We start from the raw sequence: 26,073 nt of genomic DNA, 5'->3' as shown, positions 1-26,073 counted from the left end.
GTAAAGAGATTGCACTACGGTACTTGTAAGAGGTGAATTGAAAAATACTATTTCGTTTATCATTTTACAGTGCAAATATTTGTAATCTAAGATAATATCAAGTGAGCACTGTACACTTTGTACTGTGTTGTAATCAAAATGGATATATTTGAAAATGTAGAAAAATCCAAAATATTTAATAAATTTCAATTGGTATTCTATTAACAGTGCGATTAATCACGATTAATTTTTTGAGTTAATCACGAGTTAACTGCAATTATCGACAGTCCTAATATATAAGTTCATTCATATATTATATATATGCATATGCACACACACACACACACACACACACTGTAATGCTTTTATCTTAAGAATAAACATGCTTGCTTAGAAGGAGCTGCATGGTAACTAATAACTGTGAGCAATACACTGGTCAGTCTTCAGGGAGAAAGCAAAGCACACAGGCACTGGCATTTTAGGCAGTCTGGCTTGCTGAGCATTTTGCAACGTAAGAACTTTATTATGAGAATAGTGATTGTACCATGATCATCTTTGCTTTATGGTAATTGAACCTTTTATCTGTTACCTCCTTTTGCTCGGTGAATTGTCTCTCTCCTCTTTCCTGGTGACATAATCTTTTTTTCTTCTACACTATACTAATATGATTCTCTCCCTACTCTGGCTGTCTGTGTCACTATTTTGGAAATCTGGAACTTTAACATGCACATTTCCAGCCATTGTATATTTAATATAAAAGGACAGACAGCACTTGCTTCCACCACCCTCACCCCTGTAGATATTTCACTGAAACCATGACACATACCAGGCAAAGAATGACACTAACACATTGGTCTATTTTGACATGGTAGTTGCATAAAATACAGAGAGCTGGATTTACCCAGGTTGGCACAGGGCAGAGTCAAACTAGCCTTCTGTCAGCCTAGGAGTCTGTGCCAGAGAGAGCCTCACCCCACACCTACTGCCTTCCCTCAGCATTTCTGCCCATAGCCCTCTTTGTACCTTTGACCTCTTTCCCATGCCTAAACAATTCACCACCCGGTTGACTCTCCTCTGCTACCCCTTGACTCGGTCTTCTGCTCCTGTTCTAGGTCATAGGCTCCAGTCTGCTACTCTCAACTTCCGAATTCTCCCATCGATCTAACTACCAGCTCTCAGGGACGTGGATTTCCTACACCAGTGGGAGAAGCCCTCCCATTGGCATAGGTAGGGTCTTCATTGAAGCATTACAGTGAAGCCAAGCCCTATAACAGCTAAAGATCAATCAGACTTTTTGCTGCTCAACAACTTCCCTAGTCAGGTTAGAACAGCATGGTGAGTAGAGCTAGGCAGAAAATTTCAGTGAAAATAAAATGTGGATGAAAAACCAAGACACAATTTTGGTGTCCTCCTCCTTACATTCTGACCAAATACAGAGAAAAAAAGGCCTGGATATTTCTCTGGATAACAAGAATAGCCGAGTTGCAATTGTGACAAAGTGGGAATTTCCTGTAATTTTTTTTATGCATCTTGTGTATGCACCTCAGTTTCTCTCATATTTCACAAGAGTACCCAGGGTCAGGGGGAAGGACTGTTTGCTCTCTGGGCAGGCTAAAAGACATAGGTATAATTGTCATCTAGCTGTCTGAGCCTGAATGCCTCATTAAAAAAAGGACCGGTCAAGGCAACTCCATATCAATGCAGAATGAGAGAAGACAGTGGCAAATCCAACCAGGAGGCCATAGATACCAAGAGACCAATGACCTAGAGGGATACGGATTTCCCCACTGCTCAGAAAGGAAGTGCAGCAATATCCCCCAGCTGGAGAGGTGTGAAGTTGGGGGCTAAGAGTCGGCTACTGAAAGGAGGCTGGGCTCTCACCTGTGATCTGAGGAAGGAGGTAAAACAGAGAAAGACAGAGCTCAGCTGGGTTCCGGGCAAACTAGAAAGGACTTGGGCTATGCTCTAACCTTCCTTCCTCTATGCCAACCTAAGGACTTTCTATCCTGCACTCTGACTAATAGGCACTACTGCTTTGACAACACTGTGAGTGTTGCCGCGAATGCTTCGCGTTAATCCCCAAAGAGTGTATGAGTCTCTTCCAGGAGTCTATCTCAGTTGGCCTTGCTGAACAGAGCTCACAGTGTGAAACAAGAGTGCTGGAGCCCCTGAGCTTCAGTTTAAGGAGGCAGTAAGGCCCTGAAGAGATTCCTCCTAGAGACTGTTCCCCAAAGTTGGGGGCATAGCGCTGATACTATGGCTCCAAGACAACAGCAGATAAGAGCTTTGAAACCAATATCCTTCAGGGTAAAAGTCAGCTACTAGCTACTGGGGGTTAGGAGGAACCTTTTCCTGGGGACAGATTACCCCAGAACTACCTGCTGCTAGCTTCTTCCTCAGACAGCTGGCCTGGTACTGTCCACTCTGTCAGAGATAGGATACTAGACTAGCTGTTCCATTGGTCTGATCCATTATAACAAAAATAGGATTTTGGCAAAAAATAAAACAAATATTTGGAAAACTGTCACCATTGTTTTTGACCTTGTGCTGTCTCATTCCTTATGGCAGCAGGTACGAATCTCAAAGAGAAATCTAAAAAGTGTTGTGGTTGAATTTTCTTATATCTTTTTCCTTCTGCACTCATTGTTAGTGCAGAGCAGCTTTAATTTGTGGTTAGGGCTCCATAGGATACAACCCATCAAGGATCTACTATCTATCCTGAAGGATGACCCATCACTCTCACAGATCTTGGGGGACAGGCCAGCCCTTGCTTACAGACAGCCCCCCAACCTGAAACAAATACTCACCAGTAACCACACACCAGAACCACTAATCCAGGAACCTATCCTTGCAACAAAGCCCGTTGCCAACTGTGTCCATATATCTATTCAGGGGACACCATCATAGGGCCTAATCACATCAGCCACACTGTCAGAGGCTCATTCACCTGCACATCTACCAATGTGATATATGCCATCATGTGCCAGCAATGCCCCTCTGCCATGTACATTGGCCAAACTGGACAGTCTCTACGTAAAAGAATTGATGGACACAAATCAGATGTCAAGAATTATAACATTCAAAAACCAGTCGGAGAACATTTCAATCTCTTTGGTCACTCGATTACAGACCTAAAAGTGGCAATTCAACAAAAAAAAACTTCAAAAACAGACTCCAACGAGAGACTGCTGAATTGGAATTAATTTGCAAACTGGATACAATTAACTTAGGCTTGAATAAAGACTGGGAGTGGATGGGTCATTACACAAAGCATAACTATTTCCCCATGTTTATTCCCCCGCCACCCGCTGTTCCTCAGACATTCTTGTCAACTGCTGGAAATGGCCCACCTTGATTATCACTACAAAAGGTTCCCCCCCACACTCTCCTGCTGGTAATAGCTCACCTTACCTGATCACTCTCATTACAGTGTGTATGGTAACACCCATTGTTTCATGTTCTCTGTGTATATAAATCTCCACACTGTATTTTCCACTGAATGCATCCGATGAAGTGAGCTGTAGCTCACGAAAGCTTATGCTCAAATAAATTTGTTAGTCTCTAAGGTGCCACAAGTCCTCCTTTTCTTTTTGCGGACACAGACTAACACAGCTGCTACTCTGAAACCATTTAATTGTAAGTCAAGGCTTTCTTTGAAGTAGTTAAATACAAAGCAAGTTCATAACTTGGCCACAAGAGGGTGCTATAATCATGCCTTGTTCATTATACATACCAAATCTTATAAAGGGTATGTCTCTATACACTTTACAGATGGCAAATTTTATTAGCTCCCTGAAGAGGTGTTAATAAAAGAAGATAATATTAAATACAGAAGTGGATGTTTAAGTACTACCACATGTGATAAAGCCATCAAAGGCCAGGAAATTCACCAACATTATTGGTTTCAGAGGAACAGCCGTGTTAGTCTGTATTCGCAAAAAGAAAAGGAGTACTTGTGGCACCTTAGAGACTAACCAATTTATTTGAGCATGAGCTGTAGCTCACGAAAGCTCATGCTCAAATAAATTGGTTAGTCTCTAAGGTGCAACATTATTGGCTCATTGAACCTGGTTCTTGTAGGATGATTTAAAAATAAAAGTTTCGTTCTAAAAAGAAAAAATGAAATGTCACTGAAAATACAGAGCAAATTCTTCAACTTCCCTAGCTCCTTATGTATGCTAGGCATGAGTAGACACTCTGCTATGAAAGATGCTGCTCAGATAGGCATTAATTCTATAAGGAACTAAGCACTATGATCCTGATCCAGCAGAGCCCTTAACCACATGCTTAAAGTATATAATTATTTGTTTCAGCAGAGCTCAGTCCCCAGGAGGATGATCCCATCCTATGGCGATGGGGACCAAAGTTGACAAAATGTGTAGGCTATTAATTGTCAGATTAATAACTGAAAGGAAAAGGCCAAAACCAGAAAGTGAAAGAGCAGCAGCACTTCAGATATACAGGCAGAGTGGAAATCTGGGGCTGGAGGCAGTTCTGTTACTGTAAAGCCCTCTACAAGTGGTCATCTGACAGGAATTGGATCATGCCCTGACAGTTACAGCCAGGTAGGGTTGGAACAGGGACACTGTAGTGAGGTCTGGCCTGACATGAGTGATTAACACAGGGCGAGAGGCCTCATTTTTTGGAAGACAGGATTAGGGAAGGAAATAAATTAGGCTGAAAACAATATTTGTGTTAAATAAGATAAGTAAATAGGTCAGCATGCTAAGACGACAGAATGTCTGACCCAACTAAGATAAGAGGGAGAACATGCAGGGATCTATTTATGATGAAATAGATAACAAGGGAAGTTAGGAATGTAGAGATGAGGTAAAGAGCAAGCTGAACCATGGTCAGTGCATGCTGCACAGGGATTGGTTCCTGCCAAGTAACCAAGCCAATCCAAAAATGTGTGATGCAATGTATAGTAAATGCAATGAGATAGGTAATGTATATAAAGGGAGAAGATTTCTGTGCAACTTTGGAGCTGTGATGTACCCTACATCTATCCCCCCTGCGTTTCAGTCTGATCAACTCAGCATAGCATTGCTGTATGGCAAATAAAGATATCTGAGAGATGAAGGCTGGAGTCGAACTGCGTTCTCAGGAAGCAGAGTGGAAAGAGGTCTCACATGGAATCCCAACACGTATCTGGAATGTACTGGTGACAACTTGGCCACTCTGCTCTCACACACTTTTACATTTCATGGGGCCAGACTCTTTCCCCTCATTCTGGTGACCTTTGTGTTTCTCAGATGCCACAAACTGACTAACTGCCCAGCTAAGAATTCCCCTGGAACAAGGGGAGTTCAGGTGGCATAATGCTAGTGGAGCATGTTAGGTATAGAGCAGAGCTGCATTTCAGCAACCCTCAGCTACTGCACGGTACATTAGGGTCTATAGCCAACTGGTGCAAATTATATCAGTGCTGATGCAAATATGGCTTGTAAATCAAGATACCAAAACCAGCTCCTTAGTAGGCACTCCTCTTTCTAGAAAGAAGTGGATCTTGGCACAGGAAATAATCTGGCTCATTAATATTTGCTTTTGATGTATCCCAAAATGTGTTAAGTGCTTCATAAAAGAAATCTGATGGTCTCATCCTGTTGCATAAACACTCTTTTGGTAGATAGTACACTTGGATTTGAGGACTCTGCATTTCAGGGTCACTGAGAAATAGGAATGGAAATGAAAGTTCTGGAAGGTCTTGAAGTCCTGGCAGGTGGAAAAAAGTGTGTGGGAGGATTCCCAGCCTCTCTCACTAAGGAGCTAAAATTGGACCAGCAAGATTTCCAGAGGGATCTGAATGTAGCACGGGCCCACAAGTTTGGGAGGAAAACAATGTTGAGGTACTTTTATTACTCTAGAAGCTAAAAACACCTCACTCAGCCCATAAACACATATCAACAGTGCACAGAGAAGCATAATCAGCAAACATACCAATTTAGGGTTGTAGTCCAGAAGTGGTGGTGTCTGGTCTGATCATCTCCATAATGTCACCAGTAGATGGTGCACTTCCCTGGGACTGACAGCAGGATCCCACCAGTTGTATCTCTGATTTGCTATGTGACCTGAGTGATTTCACCTGTCTGTGCCTCTTGTCTCTGCCTAGGTGTGTCTATTTAGACTGAAAGCTCTTCAGAGCAGAGACTATCTTGCACTGTTTGTACAGCGCCTAGACTAATGGCATTCCAGCCACTATGATAATGCAAATCACCACCAGACAAACTGCAACCACTGCCTCAAACCATAAATGAACCATACTTCAGATTAGAGGCCTAAACTTAGAACCTGAATTATTAAACATTTTTTGATTTGCAAGTTTACAGCTAAAGCACTTTCCATTTTTTAAAGTGCGATAAGATGGGAAAATAGTTATTGTTTCCACTCCTTAGTGGAGGTTGCAGCTCTGTTCCTAGATGTGGATCTGAAATTCTTATTCTTTTTAACCTTTATTAGCCTTGGTCTACTACAGTACTATATTGCCAGGTGACAAACAGCATTTTAAGAGAAGAAACTTTCTGAAATTGGTTGCCATGGTTGAACTCTCTGGCCCAGATCCTCAGCATGTGTAAATCAGCATAGTTTCATTGAAATCAATGGAGCTATATCAGATTTACACAGGTTGAGAATTTTGCTTTTTTCCCCATTAATGGCCAAGACTTAAAAAATAAAAATAGAACTAGGTTTAAGTGAGCCAGGCTGATGGCATATGCAGCATGCAAGACCTCAAGAATATTTCAAAAATTTAATAAGATTGAAGAAAAGCACGAGAGAAAATATTTTAAGCCTCTGAAATTATGAAAAACTTTACGATCCACCAGATGAACAAAATTTCCTTTTCAGAAAACAAATGAGTTCATTTCTAGTAGACACATTTAACTATGAGAAATCCTATGTAGCCACCCAGCTTCACTACCTTTAATTGCTTTCTAAAGAGGATGCACTTTCATATCGAGAGTTTCTTGATTGTAGCCCTTCTTGCAGGAAACAGTCACTGACTGTTCCCCCTCTGTTTCCTTTCTTCTTCCTGCCCCTCAGACTCACCCCAAAAAATGCAGATAAAATTATTTACCCATGTTCATTCCCTGCCCAGCGCACCATCCACATTTGAATACCTAGCTCTTATTAAGCACTTTTCATCAGTAGATATGAAAGTGCTTCATAAAGGAACTCTGTATCATCATCTGCATTTTAGAGATGGGGAAATGGAGGTGAAATATTTGCACAAGGTCACCCCGCCGCAGCACTGGGAATAGAAGCTACATTTCCTGAGGCCCAGGCCAGTGATCAATCCATTACGACACACCACCTCTCTAAGGAAAATAGTTTCCTTTCTAAAGGATGCCAATAAGAGGTAGGTTGTAATTAAAAGCGCAAGTTCGCTTCCATATGGTCACTCTGTTTCCAACCTCTGTTTTGAATACGGAGGCAGAATTATTTTTCTACCATCACAGGGATGTAGGCAGGCTGGTTATTGTGGGATTGCACACATCTATAGGGCTACAGACAGCGTGGTGCCCCTTGAAGAAAAGAAAATAGGGTACAGAATCCTTTGAGTCTTTTGTGGGGTAGAGATCGAGAATTAGATGGGCTATGGAACAAACAGGGGCAGTGGGAGAAAAAGTGTGATTCGGGCCCAGCCACCTCAACATTCTTCCTTTAAGTGAAGTTAAGATGGATGTCCAGAAACATGAAGGCATCAAAATTCCAATTTCCAGAAGGTCTTGGGTGGATACCCAAAAAGCCTTAAAGAACTGGGAAAACAGCCAGTAGACTGAAGAGACTATGGTGCAATAAGAATTAATGAGAAAAACAGCACAAAGCACAAGCACAGTTCAGTGCTAAAGCATCACTCTATCAGTGGCCATTTGGATATTTTATATGAAATAACTCACTGAACTCAAAGTCTGTGTTTGTGGGAACAGTATTGTTGCTGTCAGGGGTTTATCACAAAAACACCCTTGACTCTGCAGGGATCTATAATCTTTACAGTGGCCAATCCAGCCACTAACTTTTTAGATACATATTTCTCTCCCTTCTCCCAGACCTTCTGCTTATCCCTCTTTTAGACTAAGGGTTTGGAGAAAGTCAATAAACAGAATATATCTTGTTCAGACTCATTTTATCACCTTTGTTAGACATTTCAATCAGCTTTTCAGCCTTGTGTTACTACTGAAACAATTCTACAACGGGGAGCATCAAGAATTGTGGAATTCAAGAAACGAGTCCTAGATACTAAATATTTCGACTGCGGATCCTAAAATTTGTAGGCAGATGGGTAGATTTCACTGACACTGTCTTTGTTTAGCTCTGTGCTGCTGCTTTTACTTGGAAAATTGTTCACTAGTCCCAGTCCGATTCAATAAATGACATGTCACTAAATTATGAACAAAGAGGTCACAGACTCCACAACTAAAGATGAAAAGGTTTCTGTTGAAAATCCAATTTTGACCCCTCTTCTGATTTTCAAAGGAAGCCTTCCGGTGTGCCTGAGGATTCAAATACTTCATCCCATGCCAAGAGAAGGGTTTTTTGTTTACTTTTTGCAGTTTTGGAAGGGAAGGATAAAGTAGTTGTTTAAGGGGAGAAGAGGGCTAAGTTAGGGGACACAGTAAAGTTGCTGTTTTTCATTTCTGGAGACATGAACACTTTTTTGCCCCCCCCCGTAATTCAAACCCTTCTTATCGTACAAAGTTCATACTGTTTATTCTCACTGATAGCTCCTGCCCAAGTCCTGTTTGATAAAAAAAATTGTTTATCTGAAAACCCAATTTATAGCTGAAAAACAGTTTTGATGGAAATTTTTGACCAACTCTTTAACTTCTAGTCAGATGCCTGGAAAAATTGGAAAGTCCCACAGGGAAGAGCAGAGCTAATTTACATTTGTGGGTTTAAAAGGGCTTAGAATTCAATTTTTCCATTTAAGCAACTAACACACGTGAGCCTCATCTGGCTCCTCTCTGTGCTCAGGCTCCCTATTTCCATCCTTACCTTTAGACTGCGTCTTATGGAGGTGAGGCTTGCTGGCCAGAAAGGTTCACCAATACAACAAATTAGGATCAGTTACACAACTAGGCATCTGGAGTAGCTAGACCCAGCTCCTGTAATTCAGTGCATCATGGACAGAGATAGGGAAGAGGATCTGGTTCCTACTGACTTCCCCCTCAACTTCTTTGGGGGTTGTAGGCAACGAGATCTGGCTTCTTCCAAGAGTTATCTACCATCATAGGGCAAGATCTACCTCCTCCCAACATCTTTGGGGTGAATTAAGAGGTGAGCAAAAGAAGGGGCACTCTCTTAAGAGGCAGCTCAGCTTCATTCAGGCCCTCTGGTTTACTGCTCTTAATGTACACAAAAAGAGAACCACATGGGAGTCAAGGTTCAGTGGCACTTGGGGCTGAGCCTCGTTAGCTGCTTTGAGAGCTGTACTAACATACAGGTTTGAAAACAGGTCTGCCTCACTGTAGTATATAGGGACTAAAATTTCAGAGCACTCCTTTCCCCACCCCAGAAACACAGGGCCCTGCCAAAGAGTGAGACTAGTAACAGCTTCAGAGTCAGGGAGCTACAATGGCTCTCTGAAGGCCCCCTTCCTACCTCCTGTTCTGCGCATATCTTGGTGCGGGAGAGAACCTGGCCCATGTTGGCAGAAGGGTTACAAATGCTACTGACTATGCCAGCAGTGCTTTATTAAATTTCTTGTATTCTTCTTTAAGCGGACTCTCAGAAATTACAAGCTTTATTACCCGTTGTCTGCCACACAGCACAGCGCATATAGTGCTACTTCCCTATATAGGTACGACTTCTCCACATAAGATCTCCTGAAAATCACAATCATTTTCTAGACATAAATGATCAGATATTTCCTTATTCCTGCTATTGCAAATAAGCAGTTATCAATGTTGACAGCTTATTTTAATGAGACCCAGTCCTGATATCTCATACTGCTGATAATTTAAATCCGGGACAGATGCAGATGTGCTTGTTATGTGGAACTATCATTTTCTTCAACTGCTAAGTTAACATACGAGTTCACACAAGTTTTAAATGCTCTTAGGCTTGTGATAAACACAATGGGCCCAACTCTCCACCACTCTGCACCTTATGCAGACAGTTACGCCAATGCACGTGTGTAGGACTCTACTGCAACAGAATGGGAGCATTTTATCCACACTGAGTCTCTGTTGCCTTGCACCAGAGCAGACCCCAAGTCACAGGGATACATTTGCTCACAGAGAGGTGATATGAGAGACTCAAGAATCTGCTCTTTCCATACTTCCAGCCCCACCCCAACTAATTACACAAAAATGCTCTCAAACAAGTAGGAAGGCAACTCAGTGATAAGCAAACCCATCACGTGCTCTTCCTTGGAACACTTTGCTGATACACTGTTCCTAAACGATATCCTCCAGGTGTTGATAATAATACTGTTTAACTTGCATCCTTTGAAGTGTGGGAAAGGACCTCGTAGGGGGGAGCTGAGATCTTCTCCTCCGGTACATTTTTGAAAACACCTGCCATTAGGTGCAATCTGGGGCACTGCAAAGACAAAATATTTGCTCTTCAAACATATTTTTGAAGCCTTAGGGATAAGTCATCCACGGCAGGACTCGTTTAGCAGATTGCAGAGAGGCTTAGCTCCATCAGGCTAGGGAAATCAAGAAAACCATCCTTTCAGTTGGTGGTAGAATTTTAACAAGTGGCTCCCAGGAGTCCTGCCCACAAATGCTCACCAGCACATTGCTGTGATACCTTGGCTTCTCTGACTGTTCATAATGCATTTTATTTTTTCCTTTGTACAAAAACAGATATAAAATTTAAATCCAATACAAAGTGAATACTAGCAATGACAAGTTTACATTACAGTAAAATAGGACGTCAATGCAAATGTGTTATCAAGACATTAGTTCTTTAAAACTTTACCTCAGTGTTACATGCATTATATAAAATAAACTGCTAGAGCTTTTCATCTAGTTCCACAAAAGATACCCAGTCATCAAGCCATTCAAGGGCAAAAATAGTGTTGAAGGGACATCTACAAACCCAAAGACATTTTCCACAGAAAAATCAATGCTAACAGAAATGGTTTGTTTAGTCATGCTCTTGTTAAAACCCTCCCACAAAAACTATGCATAAAATTCTTAGGACAGAAAAAGCTCAGTAAGTTTGTTAGCATAGGCAACCATTCAGTAGTTCAAAGAATCTTTTAGACATTTTGAAAAGGTATCATAGTTTTCAATTTGTATTTTCCCACAAAACCAGAACTACATTGACTCTTTTTTCAAAATCTAGTCACAGCAGGCTAAAAACTAGTTCTTGAGTGAAGTGAAAGTAGTGTACGAAAATATTTAACGGAACTAGCAAGGATGTATCAAATGAGTCTCTACTTTGCTTCTTAAGGAAAACCTTTTCCGTACTCAAGGTTTGTTTATTTGTCCCATAAACAAGACTGCACCTAAGGGATTAAATAAAGACCAATATTACTACATATATCCAATTTGTAAGTATTGTAGAGCATTCACTGAAAAATACATTTACAGAATGCATTCAAATAAAATCTAGATAAGAAGGCTGTTTCACACTCCATGAGCTTTCTTTGTTTTGGTTAGGGGAACTGTAGATTAACAAACTATTTGTTTTTAGGTGAGTTTGGAGTGTATACGAATATAGATTCTCCCAAGACCCTCCCATACACTTTAAGGTCAGAAGGGACCATCATGATCATCTAGTCTGACCTCCTGTGGAGTAGGTTTTCCAGTTCTTCTGGTTTATTTTAAACAAAGTTAAAAGCATAATACAGAAGCATCTTTTGTATTTGTTTTAGCAGCACCTACTGGACAGCTTCAAGCTTTCCCACCTAGAAATTACAGTTTGCATGTAGTCATTATACTGTATGAACTCAACTTGCACGCAAAATAATACAAACTTTGCTTACCTGTAGGATTGTGACGGATGAAAAATACAAATGGTCTGTCTACTATAAACCAAGGAGGGGAAGACCTGGCTATTAAAATTGCAGCTTCCAAAGAAAGTGAAAGAAGAGAAAAATGGGATGGAAAATTAAACAAGCCAAACACTATCACACTACAAACAGTGCAAATATGAAGCATCAAACAGGTTTATGATTTGCATTCGATATTTGTTTGCTCCTTTAGATGTTCCATTTCACTATCATGCATCAGTTTATTAATTGTTTTATAATCACCAGTGGCAGCATGGGTCAGCCACAGGAGGCCATTTTATCCAATGCTATCTATTGCAAATGAGCCTTCTTATATTGCTCACCAGAACCACACAATCCATTCAAAAAAGAGAAGAACTAATAATTAACATCAAAATTCAAGATTGTTCCCCTACAGGAAAACCCAGCTGCCATCTTAGAGCAGTGTGGCATAAATGCGTGCCTCTGGAACAGCACAAGGAGGCATATTAGGAGCCAAGGATTTGGCCACTAAATTTTAAACTTGATGCTGTTCTATAGGTAGCTAGTGGAGTGAAGAGACTGTTTACAATTTGTGGAAGGCTATGTTTAACTAATTCTGTATTGACATAAAATTCACTTAAACAAAAACAAAAAACCACCTCTCAATGGTAAAATTCACTTGATTTTTTACTGTCCTTTCTGAGTATGTGCTTCTGCTGAAGTGATCTCAATTTAAGCGTTCACAAAAGGTTTCCCACTTCAGAGAAAATCTAATTAATTTGTTTTAGTATAGTTACTTTTAATTAAGGATTAAATTAAACCAGAGAGAGAACTACTTACTTGTTGCTGCAGAAGCTTTGGTTCCATCTTCACTAACTTCAATTTTTGCTTTTTGCAAAATATGAGATACATGAAGGCTTTCCGTTCCTGTGTGACCAAAACAAGAACAGCACTTGTATTAACATGCAGTTATACATTTGTTATACTGTATGTAAAGTTTTCCAAAGTAGTAAGTTTCTTGTATCTGGTAGACCAACTGTATAGCAGAGCATGAGAAGGCTGCTACAATTCTAGCACAGACTAGGGTTGCCAACTTTCTATTCACACAAAACCAAACACCCTTGCCCTGCCCCGCTGCATGCTGTCTCAGAGGCCCTGCCCCCCTCTCACTCCATCTCCCCCCTTCCTTCTGTCGCACACCCTCGCTCATTTTCACCAGGCTGGGACAGAGGATTGGGGTGCAGGGGATGATGGCTCCAGCTGAGGGTGCAGGCTCTGGTGTGGGGCCAGAGATGAGGGATATAGGATGCAGGAGGCTGCTCTGGGCTGGGACCCAGCGGTTTGGAGGGCGTGAGGGAGATCAGGGCTCGAGCACAGCGGCGGGGGGGCTCTGGGCTGGGACTGAGGGGTTCAGAGGATGGGAGGGGGATCAGGGCTGGGGCAGGCGCGGGGGAGGAGGGTCGGGGTGCAGGCTCCCAGCACCACTTACCTCAATCAGCTCCTGGAAGCAGCGGCATGTGCCCTCTCCGGCTCCTACGCAGAGGTGCGGCCAGGCGGCTCTGTGTGCTGCCCCATCCGCAGACACTGCCCCCCGCATCTCCCATTGGCCATGGTTCCTGGCCAATGGGAACTGCAGAGCCAGCGCTTGGGGCGCAGACAGCATGCTGAGCCCCTTGGCTGCCCCTATGAAATAGGAGCTGGAGTAGGGACATGCTGCTGCTTCCGGGAGCTGTGTGGACCCATGGCAGGCAGGGAGCCTGCCTTAGCCCCGCTGATCGGACTTTTAACAGCCTGGTCAGCAGTGCTGACCGGAGCAGCCAGGGTCCCTTTTCGACTGGGTGGTCTGGTCGAAAATTGGACACCTGGCAATCCTAGTAAAGATTGAAATCATGGTGTAGGCAAGAGGATTTTGTCCTGTTGTTAAGATGCAGTTGCTGGATCTGATCACTACAGAAGCAGCCAATCTGATGACACCAAGCAGAGAAAGCATACAATATGCTTCATGTAAAGGAATGGATTAGTGGGACTTCTGCGTGACTGTTTCTTATATAACCGTAGTATATCAGTTGTTAAATTGAGAAGTATTAACACAGGCACAGTGTTGCTATTAGTTAACACATACATTAGCCAAAGCACAGAAAGAGTGCTAATATGAAATTTAACACACTAAACAAGTCTGCTATGGCATTTGTGTATACATGCCATTGCAGTATTAGCACATGCTTGTGTATATCATTAAAACAAACACATGGTGATGGACAATGTCCAAAATCAGAATCTTTTGCCCTGGCTTTATTTAGTGATGCAGAAATCAGTGGCACAATTCACTCACTGATTAAGTGCATTATGTTTATGATGACAGTAATAAAATAAATGGGATAGAAAATGTCTAGGTGACTGGAGGACATAGTTTACCCTAAAGATGCAGCAACACAAATCATTTTTAAAAACTACTGGTACAATCTTAGATTCTGAGCTTATTTTGTGGTTTTAAAGGTAAAACTGAAAATTTGTAATCAGAGTAATTTTTTCTTAAATACAGAAATTATAGCAACAGGTAATACAATTTAAATTCATCCTGAGTACCTTAAAAACTGTTTAAATAGAACACTTTGCTTCCAATAAAATAAAGGACCAAGGGCTCACAATTAATTGCAGTAAACTCACGTGATTAACTCAAAACAAATTAACTCAATTAAAAAAATTAATCGTGATTAATCAGTTTTACTTGCACTGCTAACCAATACCAATATAAATTATAAATATTTTCTACATTTTCAAATATATTGACTTCAGTTACAACAGAATACAAAGTGTACAGTGCTCACTTTATATTATTTTTATGACAAATATTTGCACTGTAAAAAGGATAAACAAAAGAAATAGTATGTTTCAGTTCACCTCATACAAGTACCGTAGTGCAATCTCTTGATCATAAAAGTGCAACTTACAAATGTAGAATTTTTTTTTTTAAAATAACCGCACTCAAAAACAAAACAATGTAAAACTTTAGAGCCTACAAGTCCATTCAGTTCTACTTCTTGTTCAGCCAATTGCTAAGACAAAAAGCTTGTTTACATTTACGGGAGATACTGCTGCCTGCTGCTGATTTACAATGTCACCTGAAAGTGAGACCAGGCATTTGTATGGCACTGTTGTAGCCAGCATTACAAGGTATTTATGTGCCAGATATGCTATACAGTCATATACCTCTTCATGCATCGACTTGTACATTGCACTTTTATTACCGTGCAAATATTTGTAATAAAAATAATGTGAAATGAGCATTCTACACTTTGTATTCTGCGTTGTAATAAAAATCAATATATTTGAAAATGTAGAAAAACATCCAAAATATTTATAATAAATTTAAATTGGTATTGTTAATGTTTAACAGTGTGATTAAAACTGCAATTCATTGCAATTAATTTTTTTAACCGTTTGATAGCCCTTAAAGGAACTTAATCTCTTATTTCAAGTGGAGAAGTGTATAAGAGATATAAATGAGTTGTGTTAACAAGCAAGGTCTTTTTGTTTTGGATGGTTTCCCCCCCCCCCCGAGTAACTAATCAGAAATCTGATGGCGACATAAAATTCATAGCCACAAGACATCCAGTTCTCTTTTAGAAGTCAGTGCTCCATTGTCAGAAAGAGAAAAAAGTTTATGGATCAATTAGGCAGTTCAATGACTGTTCCATTTTTACTCAACATTACCATCAATTTGGCAGACATCCTTCCTTTCTCTCAAGTCTGTTGATGCAAAGTTTATAAAACAAATTGTAAAAGAAAAAAAGTGCCTCAATTACATCTTCCATTATGGTCTCATCTAACATGATTTTTTTGTAAGCCAAAAGGAAAAATATTGAAGAAAATGTACGACTCTGACTGTGAAAATGCCTCATAACATTTTATTTACTTCTCGCAAGACACACCATATGGTTAACTTTGTTATTAATTTAGAAGTTTGCCTTTTGGTGGAAATGTTTCAAAGCAGCAGGTTGTTTTAATAATTGCAATTGTAAAACAGCAGTTCTAGAAAACGTGAACAAAAACCGGAAGAAGAAGAATTTAAACAAGACAACCTACTTGTTATTTTTGCAAAGTTTGCCTTTGACTGCTCAAACAGATCTGTAATGCCAAGTACTTTCAGAGGCTCCTTTAAATCTGTTTCTGCTACTGCTGTGAACCTGATTGCAGCATGCAAAATAGAAGAGACATCAGAATTATGACTAAATGTTGCTTTAAGCGCTGAGAAGGACTATAGAAGAATTCCTTATTTTGGGGGTTGGGGGGGAGAAGAGACTGGAAGATATTAGTACTCACTTGGGTAAAATAACTTGCACTCTCTTTTGTATCATGGTTGTCATCCAGCTCTGTATTGTTTTTGTGCTGATGTGAGGAATGATGGCAGAGAGAGGGGTAGTGCTTTCTGTAGGCAGAGCAATCAACATACTGATGCTTTCGCCATGGTAAGGCAATTCAATTATGTTATACCACAAGTCATTTGGGGTACTTGTTGTGCCTAAGGAGAGGGAGAGAGAGAAGTCATAATTCTCAAACAGTTAAAAGCCTTCAACCTCGGATATTCAAAAGCAGTAGTGAGTAAAAATGTTAAACCTATTGGCAAAGCTTTAATATTATTGTAACTGTAAAGTCTCAATGTCACAGTTGGGTTACCATCTTCCAGTAGAGTTCACTTACATAACAAGCATGGAGTCTATATAAATGTTACATTTGATAATGCAATGCAGACAGAGCCAAAAAATCTACTCTATGGTGTCTCAGATTAGTTTCTACAAGTTACATGAATATTACTTGGTGGATTGTTGGAGTTCCTTTGAAAATATAAATAGCCATGCTGCAGCCTGCTTCAGAGTCTCATCAGCATCTACTGAAACGGTAGTGGGTGGGAGACATGATGGAAATAAAAGACCATCCAAAAGAGAGCACGAGATTCCTTTTGTAAAGCAGGTTCTCTTTTCCTCTAAGGACTATGGTACACTGGGGATCAGAAAGAGTCTTTAACAGTCTCTGCCAACTGCCACACCATCTGCATTTGAACCCCTTTGAATCTTGTGCTGCTTCTGAACTGTGAGTAAAAGAGCCTACTGCTACAGTTCACCAAGGAGACTCCCCTGGAAACAGTAAGGTAGGCAAGTAAAGGACACATAACAATAAGAACAGAGGGTAGCCAAAAAAAAAAAAAAAAAAAGACAAGCTTAGGAACTTAGATATTGCCCAGTATAGGACTGCCAGCAGTTTGTAAGCACATGATGCACAACAGATTGTAGCAGGCCACTGACTATCTGTAATGTGCAGGACCATATTCAGTGGGTACACATACATGGGGTCTCATCCAAAGGCCACTGAAGTCAATAGGGGTCTTTCCATTATTATTAAAAGATGCAAAATCCTGTTAGTGTTTTAAAAGGCAGTTTTCAGTATGGGATCGTTCAAAAGATTATTGGATTTTTTTGTCCCATGTGATGCTACTTTAGCAGCAGTTTATTGTGGCTAGACATAAATCCAATGGTGCATCCTAATAAAACTTTCCAGCATAAACACCTACATACAAATTATGCTAGCATTCAAACTGCTGCTGGTAATCCACCAGGGACCATAACTACTCTAGTTAAAGACCATAATTACATCAGTAGCATACTATTATGAGCATAGTAGCATACTATTTCCATACCACTTGGAAACAAACAAAAAACCCAGACTATCGTCTTCCTTGTTCTGTTACGGGATATTAGGACATGAAACTGAAAGTACTATGCAATAACACTAACAGGGCTGATGAAAAGCACAACAGGCTTGTTTACCAGTTGGAAAAGAAAGTAGAAAAAAAAAGTCTAGCTACTTGAATGGATCTTGATCAGCAAAGAATACATATGGAGACAGAGTTACAAGAAAATAAGTGGTCAAAAAGGCTAAGGGAACTGAAAACCATTTTATATGTTCCAGGACACAATTTATCTGGGAAATGGACTAAAGTTCTCCTTATTTTATAGTTAACAGAAAAAAGGAAGAAGTTAACAAATTAAGTTAATCACCAAACTTGTTTCACAATAACATCTCTTCTCACAAAAAGAAAGCAATAAAAAGACATCCTGAAATTTATTCAAGAGTAAAGAGATTTCCACAAGTAGCTCCTATTGCTGGTAAAGCATTACACACCATAATAGGCCTCCAGCCAGCTCAGCTCATGCTAAAATTCTTAAAAGACCCCTTTAACTATCAAGACACTAACTGGTACTTTAACAAAACATCACAGGTGTTAGTCATGGAGGATTACAGCTAGCAGTTTATCTATAGATGTCCCATCTCAGAGGACTGCATTGCAACTTGAAGATCCATTAGCAATCTGAGAGTCTTTCCTATGTCTAATTAATAGCATTTTATTTAAATTAAATTAAATAATTAAAGCTAATTATTTTCTTTACTTTTCTGGAGACACGTTGGAGGCTGATAGACTCTAATAGGTTGGTTTCCTAATCAAAGAGATTCCTTTTTGTGACAGGGAATCCCTTATCAACTAGAATTCTTACCATCAGCAGCTGGGTGGACAGCATGCTGCCTACATATTTAGCTGAAAAGCACTTACTTGTAAGACCACGAAGGAAACTCTTCCCTCAGTGTTATGCTCTATGCATTTAGATTCTGTTGTAACATTGTCTTGAGTGGATAGTCCCTTTATAGGGTTGCCAACTTTGTAATATTTAAAAACTAGACACACCAGTAGGAGTGCCAGAACCTCCTCCGCCCCACCTCTTCCCTCCAAGGCTCCACCCCATTCACTCCTCTTCCCACATCTCCTCATTGTTTGCTGCTTTTCCCCTCTTACCTCCTGCTCCCCTCTCCCTAGGTTGGGAGGGACTCGCAAAGCCGGGCTGGGAATTGCAGCCATCCGATGCAGGTAGGAGGCAGCCCCAGCTGAATAGGGGTTGGCAAAGGTGATGACCCAGTGCCTCTGCTGCCACCTGTAACTGGACTTTGGGTATCCAGACTGTACTGCTGACTGGACACCCAATCAAGTCCCTTTTTCAACTGGATTTTCCAGTCAAAAACCAGGCAGCTGGCTACCCTAGTTGAATAGGGTCCCTCTTCCTGCTCCACCCTTTTTTCAGTTAATATGGCTTTTTAGACAAGTGCCAAAAGAACAAGTTTCATCAGAGCAGACTTAAAGGAGTCTCTCAGATGAGAAGAGCTCGTCTATGTGCACAGATCACAATGTGCTAGAGACTGATATTTGGGACAGAGTCACTACACAGCAGCAACATCTCACTACACTTCCCACTCTGGATCAAAATCCCCATCTGCATGCCAACCCAAATTGATGAGGGATTTCTGTACCAGAAAATTAACCTTGTTAGCAGAACTCTGCAACCTTAAGACTGCTTGCATGAAATCAGCTCATTACAGAGATGGCAGAAGGGAGCAGTTACCTTACCTCTTTTTCTAGCTCACCTCCTTTTCCAGCTCAACTAAAGAAAATGTTTTCTGTCTCATTATCTCCTTTACGTTAAGCTTGTAGTTCTCAAACTAGTGGTCCGCAGAGAGCCTGGTGATTACATGTTGACAGCTTCCCTCATTCACAATGGCTAAATTACATTTAAAAAGAGCAACACACACTTTACTTTCCCATACTACGTTTCCAAACAGTTGCTGTAGTTGCCATAGGATGCTGTGATCTTCAGAGCTGAAAATGGGCATGGAGGGTATCTACAAGATGTTTTTGCTCCTCAGATGCTTCTCACACTACTAAGAAATCTGAGAACCTCTGCATTCAACTGTATTAAGACACCTAACCTGAAACATGTGTTTCAATTCTGAAACAGGAAGCTTAATACTTTCCATCTAAAGGCCTTGAAAATAATGGCCTTGATTCTAATCACAGTTACAACAATGTAATAAAAGAGTTACTCCCTATTTACATCAAATTCTGGCCCTATGAATTTTAGGGTAATACAAGAATTGTAAGCAAGACCTGACCGTGACGTGTGGTCATTTGCTGAAGTATAGATCCTAAATATTTCAATACGTGATTTTCATTCACAGCTCTCAAGTTTTATCTGTCTTAAGCATTTAATTTTTGCTTTAATGTGTAAAGATTTTCAGGACATGGCCAAGGTACAAAATAGTTTCATATTTTTTAAACCAGAGAGTGATATATTTTTAAGCTCCTATGTTGGCTAAACGAGCACATTTTTAACACTGATCACTTATAAGCGAAAAAATAGAGGCAATACATTTATGTTTGCCCTCTTGGCAAGCTGATGGTACATTCCTTTACCAGTAACATTATTTTTTCAGATATATTTCTACATTTATTCACTGTAACAATGTTTAGTGCATACAAAAGCAAGTTACCAATAGCATGTCTCTCATCTTAGACCACAGGCAGAAAACATGCATACACACTTCTAAAAATGCTGCCAATGCACTGTGAGCCTGACCAGCAAAACCCATTTCAGTACTCAGGTTTCAGAGTAACAGCCGTGTTAGTCTGTATTCGCAAAAAGAAAAGGAGTACTTGTGGCATCTTAGAGACTAACCAATTTATTTGAGCATGAGCTTTCGTGAGCTACAGCTCCGATGATGCATCCGATGAAGTGAGCTGTAGCTCACGAAAGCTCATGCTCAAATAAATTGGTTAGTCTCTAAGGTGCCACAAGAACTCCTTTTCTCATTTCAGTACTGGAACTCTTGAGTAGAGGCTGCCAGTCATGTGGGCTTCTGTTCTGGTTTTGTGACAGACATAGAAATTAGGCTGAATCCAGTGAACTCCTTTTCACTTGCAACCCAATTTAGAATTTAAATGCTGGCCTCCAGAGGTAAACAACTAAAATACTAACCCTGTGCTACTCAGTCCCTTGGTTTAATGGCTATTGTCTGAAAAGCTGTTTCCAGCTGTCCACTACTTCAGAATCTAAACTGAATTTAAGCATGCTTTGTTTACACTTATTATGGCCTGCTATTAAAGAACTCTGTATTTTAATTTTTATTTGCAGATTTTTAAAGCATATTCCTTCCCACAATATATGGGTAAAATACAATATAAAAACAAAGTAATTCTAAGGTTTTCTACTTTAGATAGGTTTTTGATTAAGGACAGGACACATTTTATTTCTTATCTATTTGGCCAAAGGTTTTGAACAGGAGCATCTAAAACAATGCACCTAAATAAAAGTCACCCGATTTCCAAAGGTGCAGACCATTCACAGTTCTCAAGGTTTAATCCACAGGAGATACGAGTTTGAAAAGTTTTCCCACTTACCCAACAGTAGCTTTCAACACAAATATCTACTCAAACAGGAATGCTATGTATCCCCCCCACAAACACATACATTAACCTTCTTTGCCTACATTTTGAAAGGAGTACAGTGCAAAAAGTTTTGTGTTTCATTTACAAGAAACTAGCTCCTGAGCTTACCACAGCGGAACAGAGACAACTGGGCCAGCATAGGTACTTGGTAAGTCTTCCCATCAGCTCCATTAAATGTGCGTTTCTTTGTATTTTCAGGTTGAAAACGAGATTTCCATAAGCCTTTGAAATACACCGCATTTACCAGCGCCAACCTGGTCAAAGCACCATCAATAATGTCTGGAGATAAGAGATTATCAATCATACCTGAAAATAAAATAAAAAAGGAAGGGGGGAAATTGAGCATTTTCTGTCACAATGTAAGCCAGTTGGTCATGAGGAAACAGAAGTGCCAATGTACTTTGTAATTCACTAGGTAACATTCATTCTGAATTGGAGCAAAGATGGCTGCTAACTCCAGCCTGAAGAATTATAGCTCCGCTCATTTCAGGGCCCGCTGACATCAGTGGAGTCATTTTACTGAGTATAGTGGCAGCTGTATTAGGATCTTAGTTTTCACTAGCAAGGGAACACTAGCACCCATCTAAGAGTTGTGCTCAGGTAGGGAGTTATTTAGCAACATTTGTTGTGTGCTTAGTTTAGTAAACAATTAAGGCTGAATCAGCCACAGCCTGGAAATGAAAAGTTAAAAGGAAAAATCTCCAACACTTGTTGCCACCCATCTATTGCCTTTACCACAATCAATGACACACTGCAAGCATCCCCATGATGTCACTCATCTCCCAACAGATACCAAGATGCAACACAAGCTAATTATGCTGTAATGTAAAACCCGAACTCTGGCCTCAGCAATATGTAGATAATTTTGAATAATGGGAGTGGTAGGTTTTGCAGTTTCTCTTTGTTTATGAAAATAACATCACTGTAATTAGCTTCATAGAAGTGACTCTTAAAGGACAATAGATACCATGCATCTCCAAGTAGTTAGGCAAGGTGCACCCAAGTTTAAAAAAAAAAAAATACTAGGGATAAGTTGAGATGCTGTAGTGTCTTCCCACCACTTTTAAAAAACTTTTTACCTCTCTCTTAACTTTAGTGTGTCTATAAAATAAGTGTTTAACATAGTTACACAAAAAATTCAATACCTACCCCTTGTTTCATTTTTCACCCACTGGTTTATGGAATTGCATGCTGCATTTTTGTCCTCGAAATCCACCGTCTTGACACTGCACTGAAACACCTCTTTGTTTCTTGTAACAAAAGGCACTTCCATTTTAAAGCCACTCTTTACAAACACTGCATTAGCAACTGTCACAATGTCTTTATTCTTCTTTGAGACTATGGCCTTGTTTATCTTCTTTAATACTTTACCAACTCCTAGTTAGAAATAACAGCAAGTTTTATTTAGAAAGGAAAATCAAAGAGAAGCTTTAAAGGAGTTAACTTGTACCAGTAATTACGGACATCCACACACACACTAACATGATGGGGTAAAGAAAGAATACCAATGCCATTGACAGACATTCTTAAACACTCATCTGAGCAACAGGATCTCTGACTTATCTGAAGGACACTACTTCACAGCGAAGAATTTGGCTCTTTGTCTAATCCTTGTACTGTTCATCAGAGTCCTGGTGTGGTATATTAATCAATAACTTTCTGGCATGGACAATACAGTTAAAATGTTTATTCCTGAATAGGTACAAACAAACAAAAACAATCTAGTTAAACTGTCATCAATTACACTAGAGAGCCACAACATAAATTAGGCTGCAACATCCTGACCCTATGCTGACATGTTTACAGCACTGCAACTTAACACAATACTACAATGTTATTTTGTGGATGAGAGTCCTCATCTTCCCAGCAGCTACAACTGAATAAGGATATTCATTCTGGCCACTCAGAGTAGAAGGACCAGGGGAACTACCCTTATTCCTGTGCCTAAGAGGCAGAAGTCATGGGGTGGGGGGGGCAGGGACTAAGACCATAAACTGAAAAACTAAGGTAGTCATTTTTGATCCCTCCATTCCATTCAGTAAGGAATAGGGTGGATATAAAAAAGTTTTCTGGAAACTGTGTGCTAACCAAAAAAGAGAGAGAGAGACCGACCTTTGGAAAGTTTCCGGAACAAACTAAAATTAAATCTGAAGACTAGGCTACACTAGTAAGGAAATTCAGTATTAGACTCCAACATCTAATCGGAAGCAGAGTATTTATCCAAAGGTATCAACTATTAATAGGTTGCAATATGCTCCATAAAAGTCTCTATGAAAGAGTGGTCTTCCAAGGAAGGTGTTATGACCCCCGTAAGTGTAGACATGCCCTTAGAGCAGCACAGGAAAACTATTACATTGGTCACACCTCAGTTCGGTCATTAATGCTTCTAAACAAGCCACACAAAAAAGGAGCTGAGAAGGGAAAAAAAGAAAGCAAAAGATTCAACAACCACCATTTCAGCTCCATGTAGGATAAGTCCTCAATAGTTGGCCCTGCTGGTTACATTACTGTGACTCCTTTAGTAAGACAGATCACATGATCTCCGTGTATTCACTGTCTTCAATATTATGGACATATTCTTTTGGTGAGCATACCATAACAGATGTTTTCAAGTTAGTCTGTACCCCACAAGTCATCCACTGAAATTTGCTGGTGGTTTAGGGAGAGCTGGCTGCGCACATGGTACTGGCTCTCCTCCTTGCTTCTAGATACTAAATTGCATTAAAAGATAGCTAAAAATGCTTTAAATACGTCCCTAGAGTTACCTTTCCAAGTAAGCAACTTTTGTAGCTGTCACAGGGTTATTAGGCAATCATGAACAAGAGAAGAGGAGGTCCATGCAAACATAAAAAAGGTGGTGGTCCATGAGACTCTTTATATTAAGATATGGGTCACACTACAGAAAAGTTTGTCTCATGTGTCTAGGATTGTTAGACTAAGTCAACCAAAACCGAATAAATTCATTAATTTTGAAGCATTGAAACTCTTGCAAATAGCTATGTTTAGAAAACTCAAATGCTTTTAAATTCAAGATTACCCCATAAAAGGATTTGAATCTTCAACATTTGGATATTTTATTAAGCAACACTAAATCATTTAGCTGTACCCAACACAGAAAACTGCACAGCAAAGCAATTAAGGAGGGGACAGTGTGTTACAGGAAAACATCAACATTGCTCATTCTTTATAGGTCTGAAAATGTACTCACCTTTTGGAAGGTTTCACATTTCATAAACACAGCTCCTTTAAGATTCTGTAAGTGCCAGCATTCTGTGCTGCTGCTAAGCCTCACTGGCATGCTAAGAAGCAGCAAGTACTCTCACCCTACTCTCTAGAGGAAAGGAACTGGTAGAGGAATAACAGGGATTTATGCCAATGTCAGGAACAGAGACTGAAAGAAAGGGATGTTTGAATAGAAAGGCGGCCCGGGAAAGGCTAGAGAGTCTGGGATCTTGACAGAAGAAACAGAAGCAAAGCCAAAAAAGCATCAAAAGATCCAAAAGAGAGCCCGCCAACTAAATGGGCTCAGAGGCCTATAAGAAACTAAATATAAAAATAATTTTATTGCCCAATAATTTCTGAAATCTTAAATTAAAGGCTGTTGTAGTACAACAGGGATAGAGGCATTGCAATCTACCCATACTATGCTGGCATTGGACTTCAACTTTGTGCTGCAGAGATTATCTGTAAAGCTACAAGGACTGTTTAGTCTCATTCATTTCTTGGCCCCTTGGCTGAAACTGCCAACAAGGTCTGTATCCTGGGACAGTCCCAAAACATGTGAGCCAGTGTGGCTCTATGAGACCCAAATCTCCAGCAGAAATATATTTTGGCAAGGCCACACACTGTAACCTACACAGGAACCAGTATGAACAGCAACAACAAAAATGATCACCTACCTTTCGTAACTGTTGTTCTTCGAGATGTGTTGCTCATGTCCACTCCATTCTAGGTGTGTCCGCGCCTACAGTTGTCAGACTTTTGCCTTAGCAGTATCCGTAGGGTTGGCTGTGGCACCCCCTTGAGTGCTGTGCTCATGTGTCAGTATATTAGACACTGCCGACCCGACACCCTCTCAGTTCCTTCTTGCTAGTAACTCCGACAGAGGGGTAGGAGAGCAGGTAATGGAATGGAGATGAGCAACACATTTCAAAGAACAATAGTTATAAAAGGCAGGTAACCGTTTTTTTTCTGCGAGTGCTTGCTCATGTTGATTCCATTTTAGGTCACTCAAAAGCAGTATCTATGGAGGTGGGCTCAGAGTTCACAGTTTCACAGCTTGCAGTACTGCCCTACCGAAGCCAGCATCATCCCAGGCCTGCTGGGTAAGTGTGTAGTGGGATGTAAACGTATGGATGGATGACCAAGTGGTCGCCCTGCAGATGTCCTGGATAGGCACCTGGGCCAGAAAAGCAGCCTAAGAGGCCTGTGCCCTGGTCAAATGGGTGGTGACAATCGCCAGGGGCAGCACCTTCACTTGATCATAGCAGAAGCAGGCAGTGATCCAAGAAGAAATTCTTTGGGCGGATACACGGTATACTTTCATACTGTCAGCCACTGCAATGAACAACTGTGTAGACTTATGGAATGGCTTGGTCCTGTTGATGTAGAAGGCTAGAGCCCTCCTAAAGTCCAAGGCATGCAATCTAAGCTCCGTTTCTGACTTATGCGGCCTTGGAAAGAAGACTGGTAAGTAAAGGTCCTGGCTTGAATGAAACAGAGATCACCTTGTGCAGGAAAGCCAGGTGGGGTCTCAACTGGATATTGTCCTTGTAGAAGACCATATAGGGTGGTTCGGAGGTGAGCACCTGAATCTCCGAGACACGGTGGGCTGAAGTCA

At 40.5% G+C, this 26,073-nt stretch overlaps 1 protein-coding gene across 2 annotated transcripts in view; it reads right to left on the bottom strand.

Moving 5' to 3' along the window:
- Nucleotides 1-10,740: 10,740 nt before the first annotated feature.
- The window catches only part of SERPINE2 (serpin family E member 2), a 39,005-nt gene continuing 23,672 nt past the window's right edge, over nucleotides 10,741-26,073 (bottom strand). For both annotated transcript variants that reach the window (XM_048864746.2, XM_048864747.2), the window contains exons 3-9: nucleotides 22,383-22,610; nucleotides 21,342-21,539; nucleotides 16,229-16,427; nucleotides 15,992-16,092; nucleotides 12,746-12,832; nucleotides 11,918-12,001; nucleotides 10,741-11,437 (exon numbers count right to left, since the gene is read on the bottom strand). In XM_048864746.2, the coding sequence (XP_048720703.1) occupies nucleotides 11,400-11,437; nucleotides 11,918-12,001; nucleotides 12,746-12,832; nucleotides 15,992-16,092; nucleotides 16,229-16,427; nucleotides 21,342-21,539; nucleotides 22,383-22,610 (935 nt within the window). In that variant the 3' untranslated portion in view covers nucleotides 10,741-11,399. The remainder of the gene's footprint in view (nucleotides 11,438-11,917; nucleotides 12,002-12,745; nucleotides 12,833-15,991; nucleotides 16,093-16,228; nucleotides 16,428-21,341; nucleotides 21,540-22,382; nucleotides 22,611-26,073) is intronic.

The sequence above is a fragment of the Caretta caretta genome, chromosome 9 (genome assembly GCF_965140235.1).
Source record: "Caretta caretta isolate rCarCar2 chromosome 9, rCarCar1.hap1, whole genome shotgun sequence".
NCBI lineage: Eukaryota > Metazoa > Chordata > Testudines > Cheloniidae > Caretta > Caretta caretta.
Note: the sequence above shows the minus strand (reverse complement) of the source record. Positions and strands in the feature narration are given on the sequence as shown.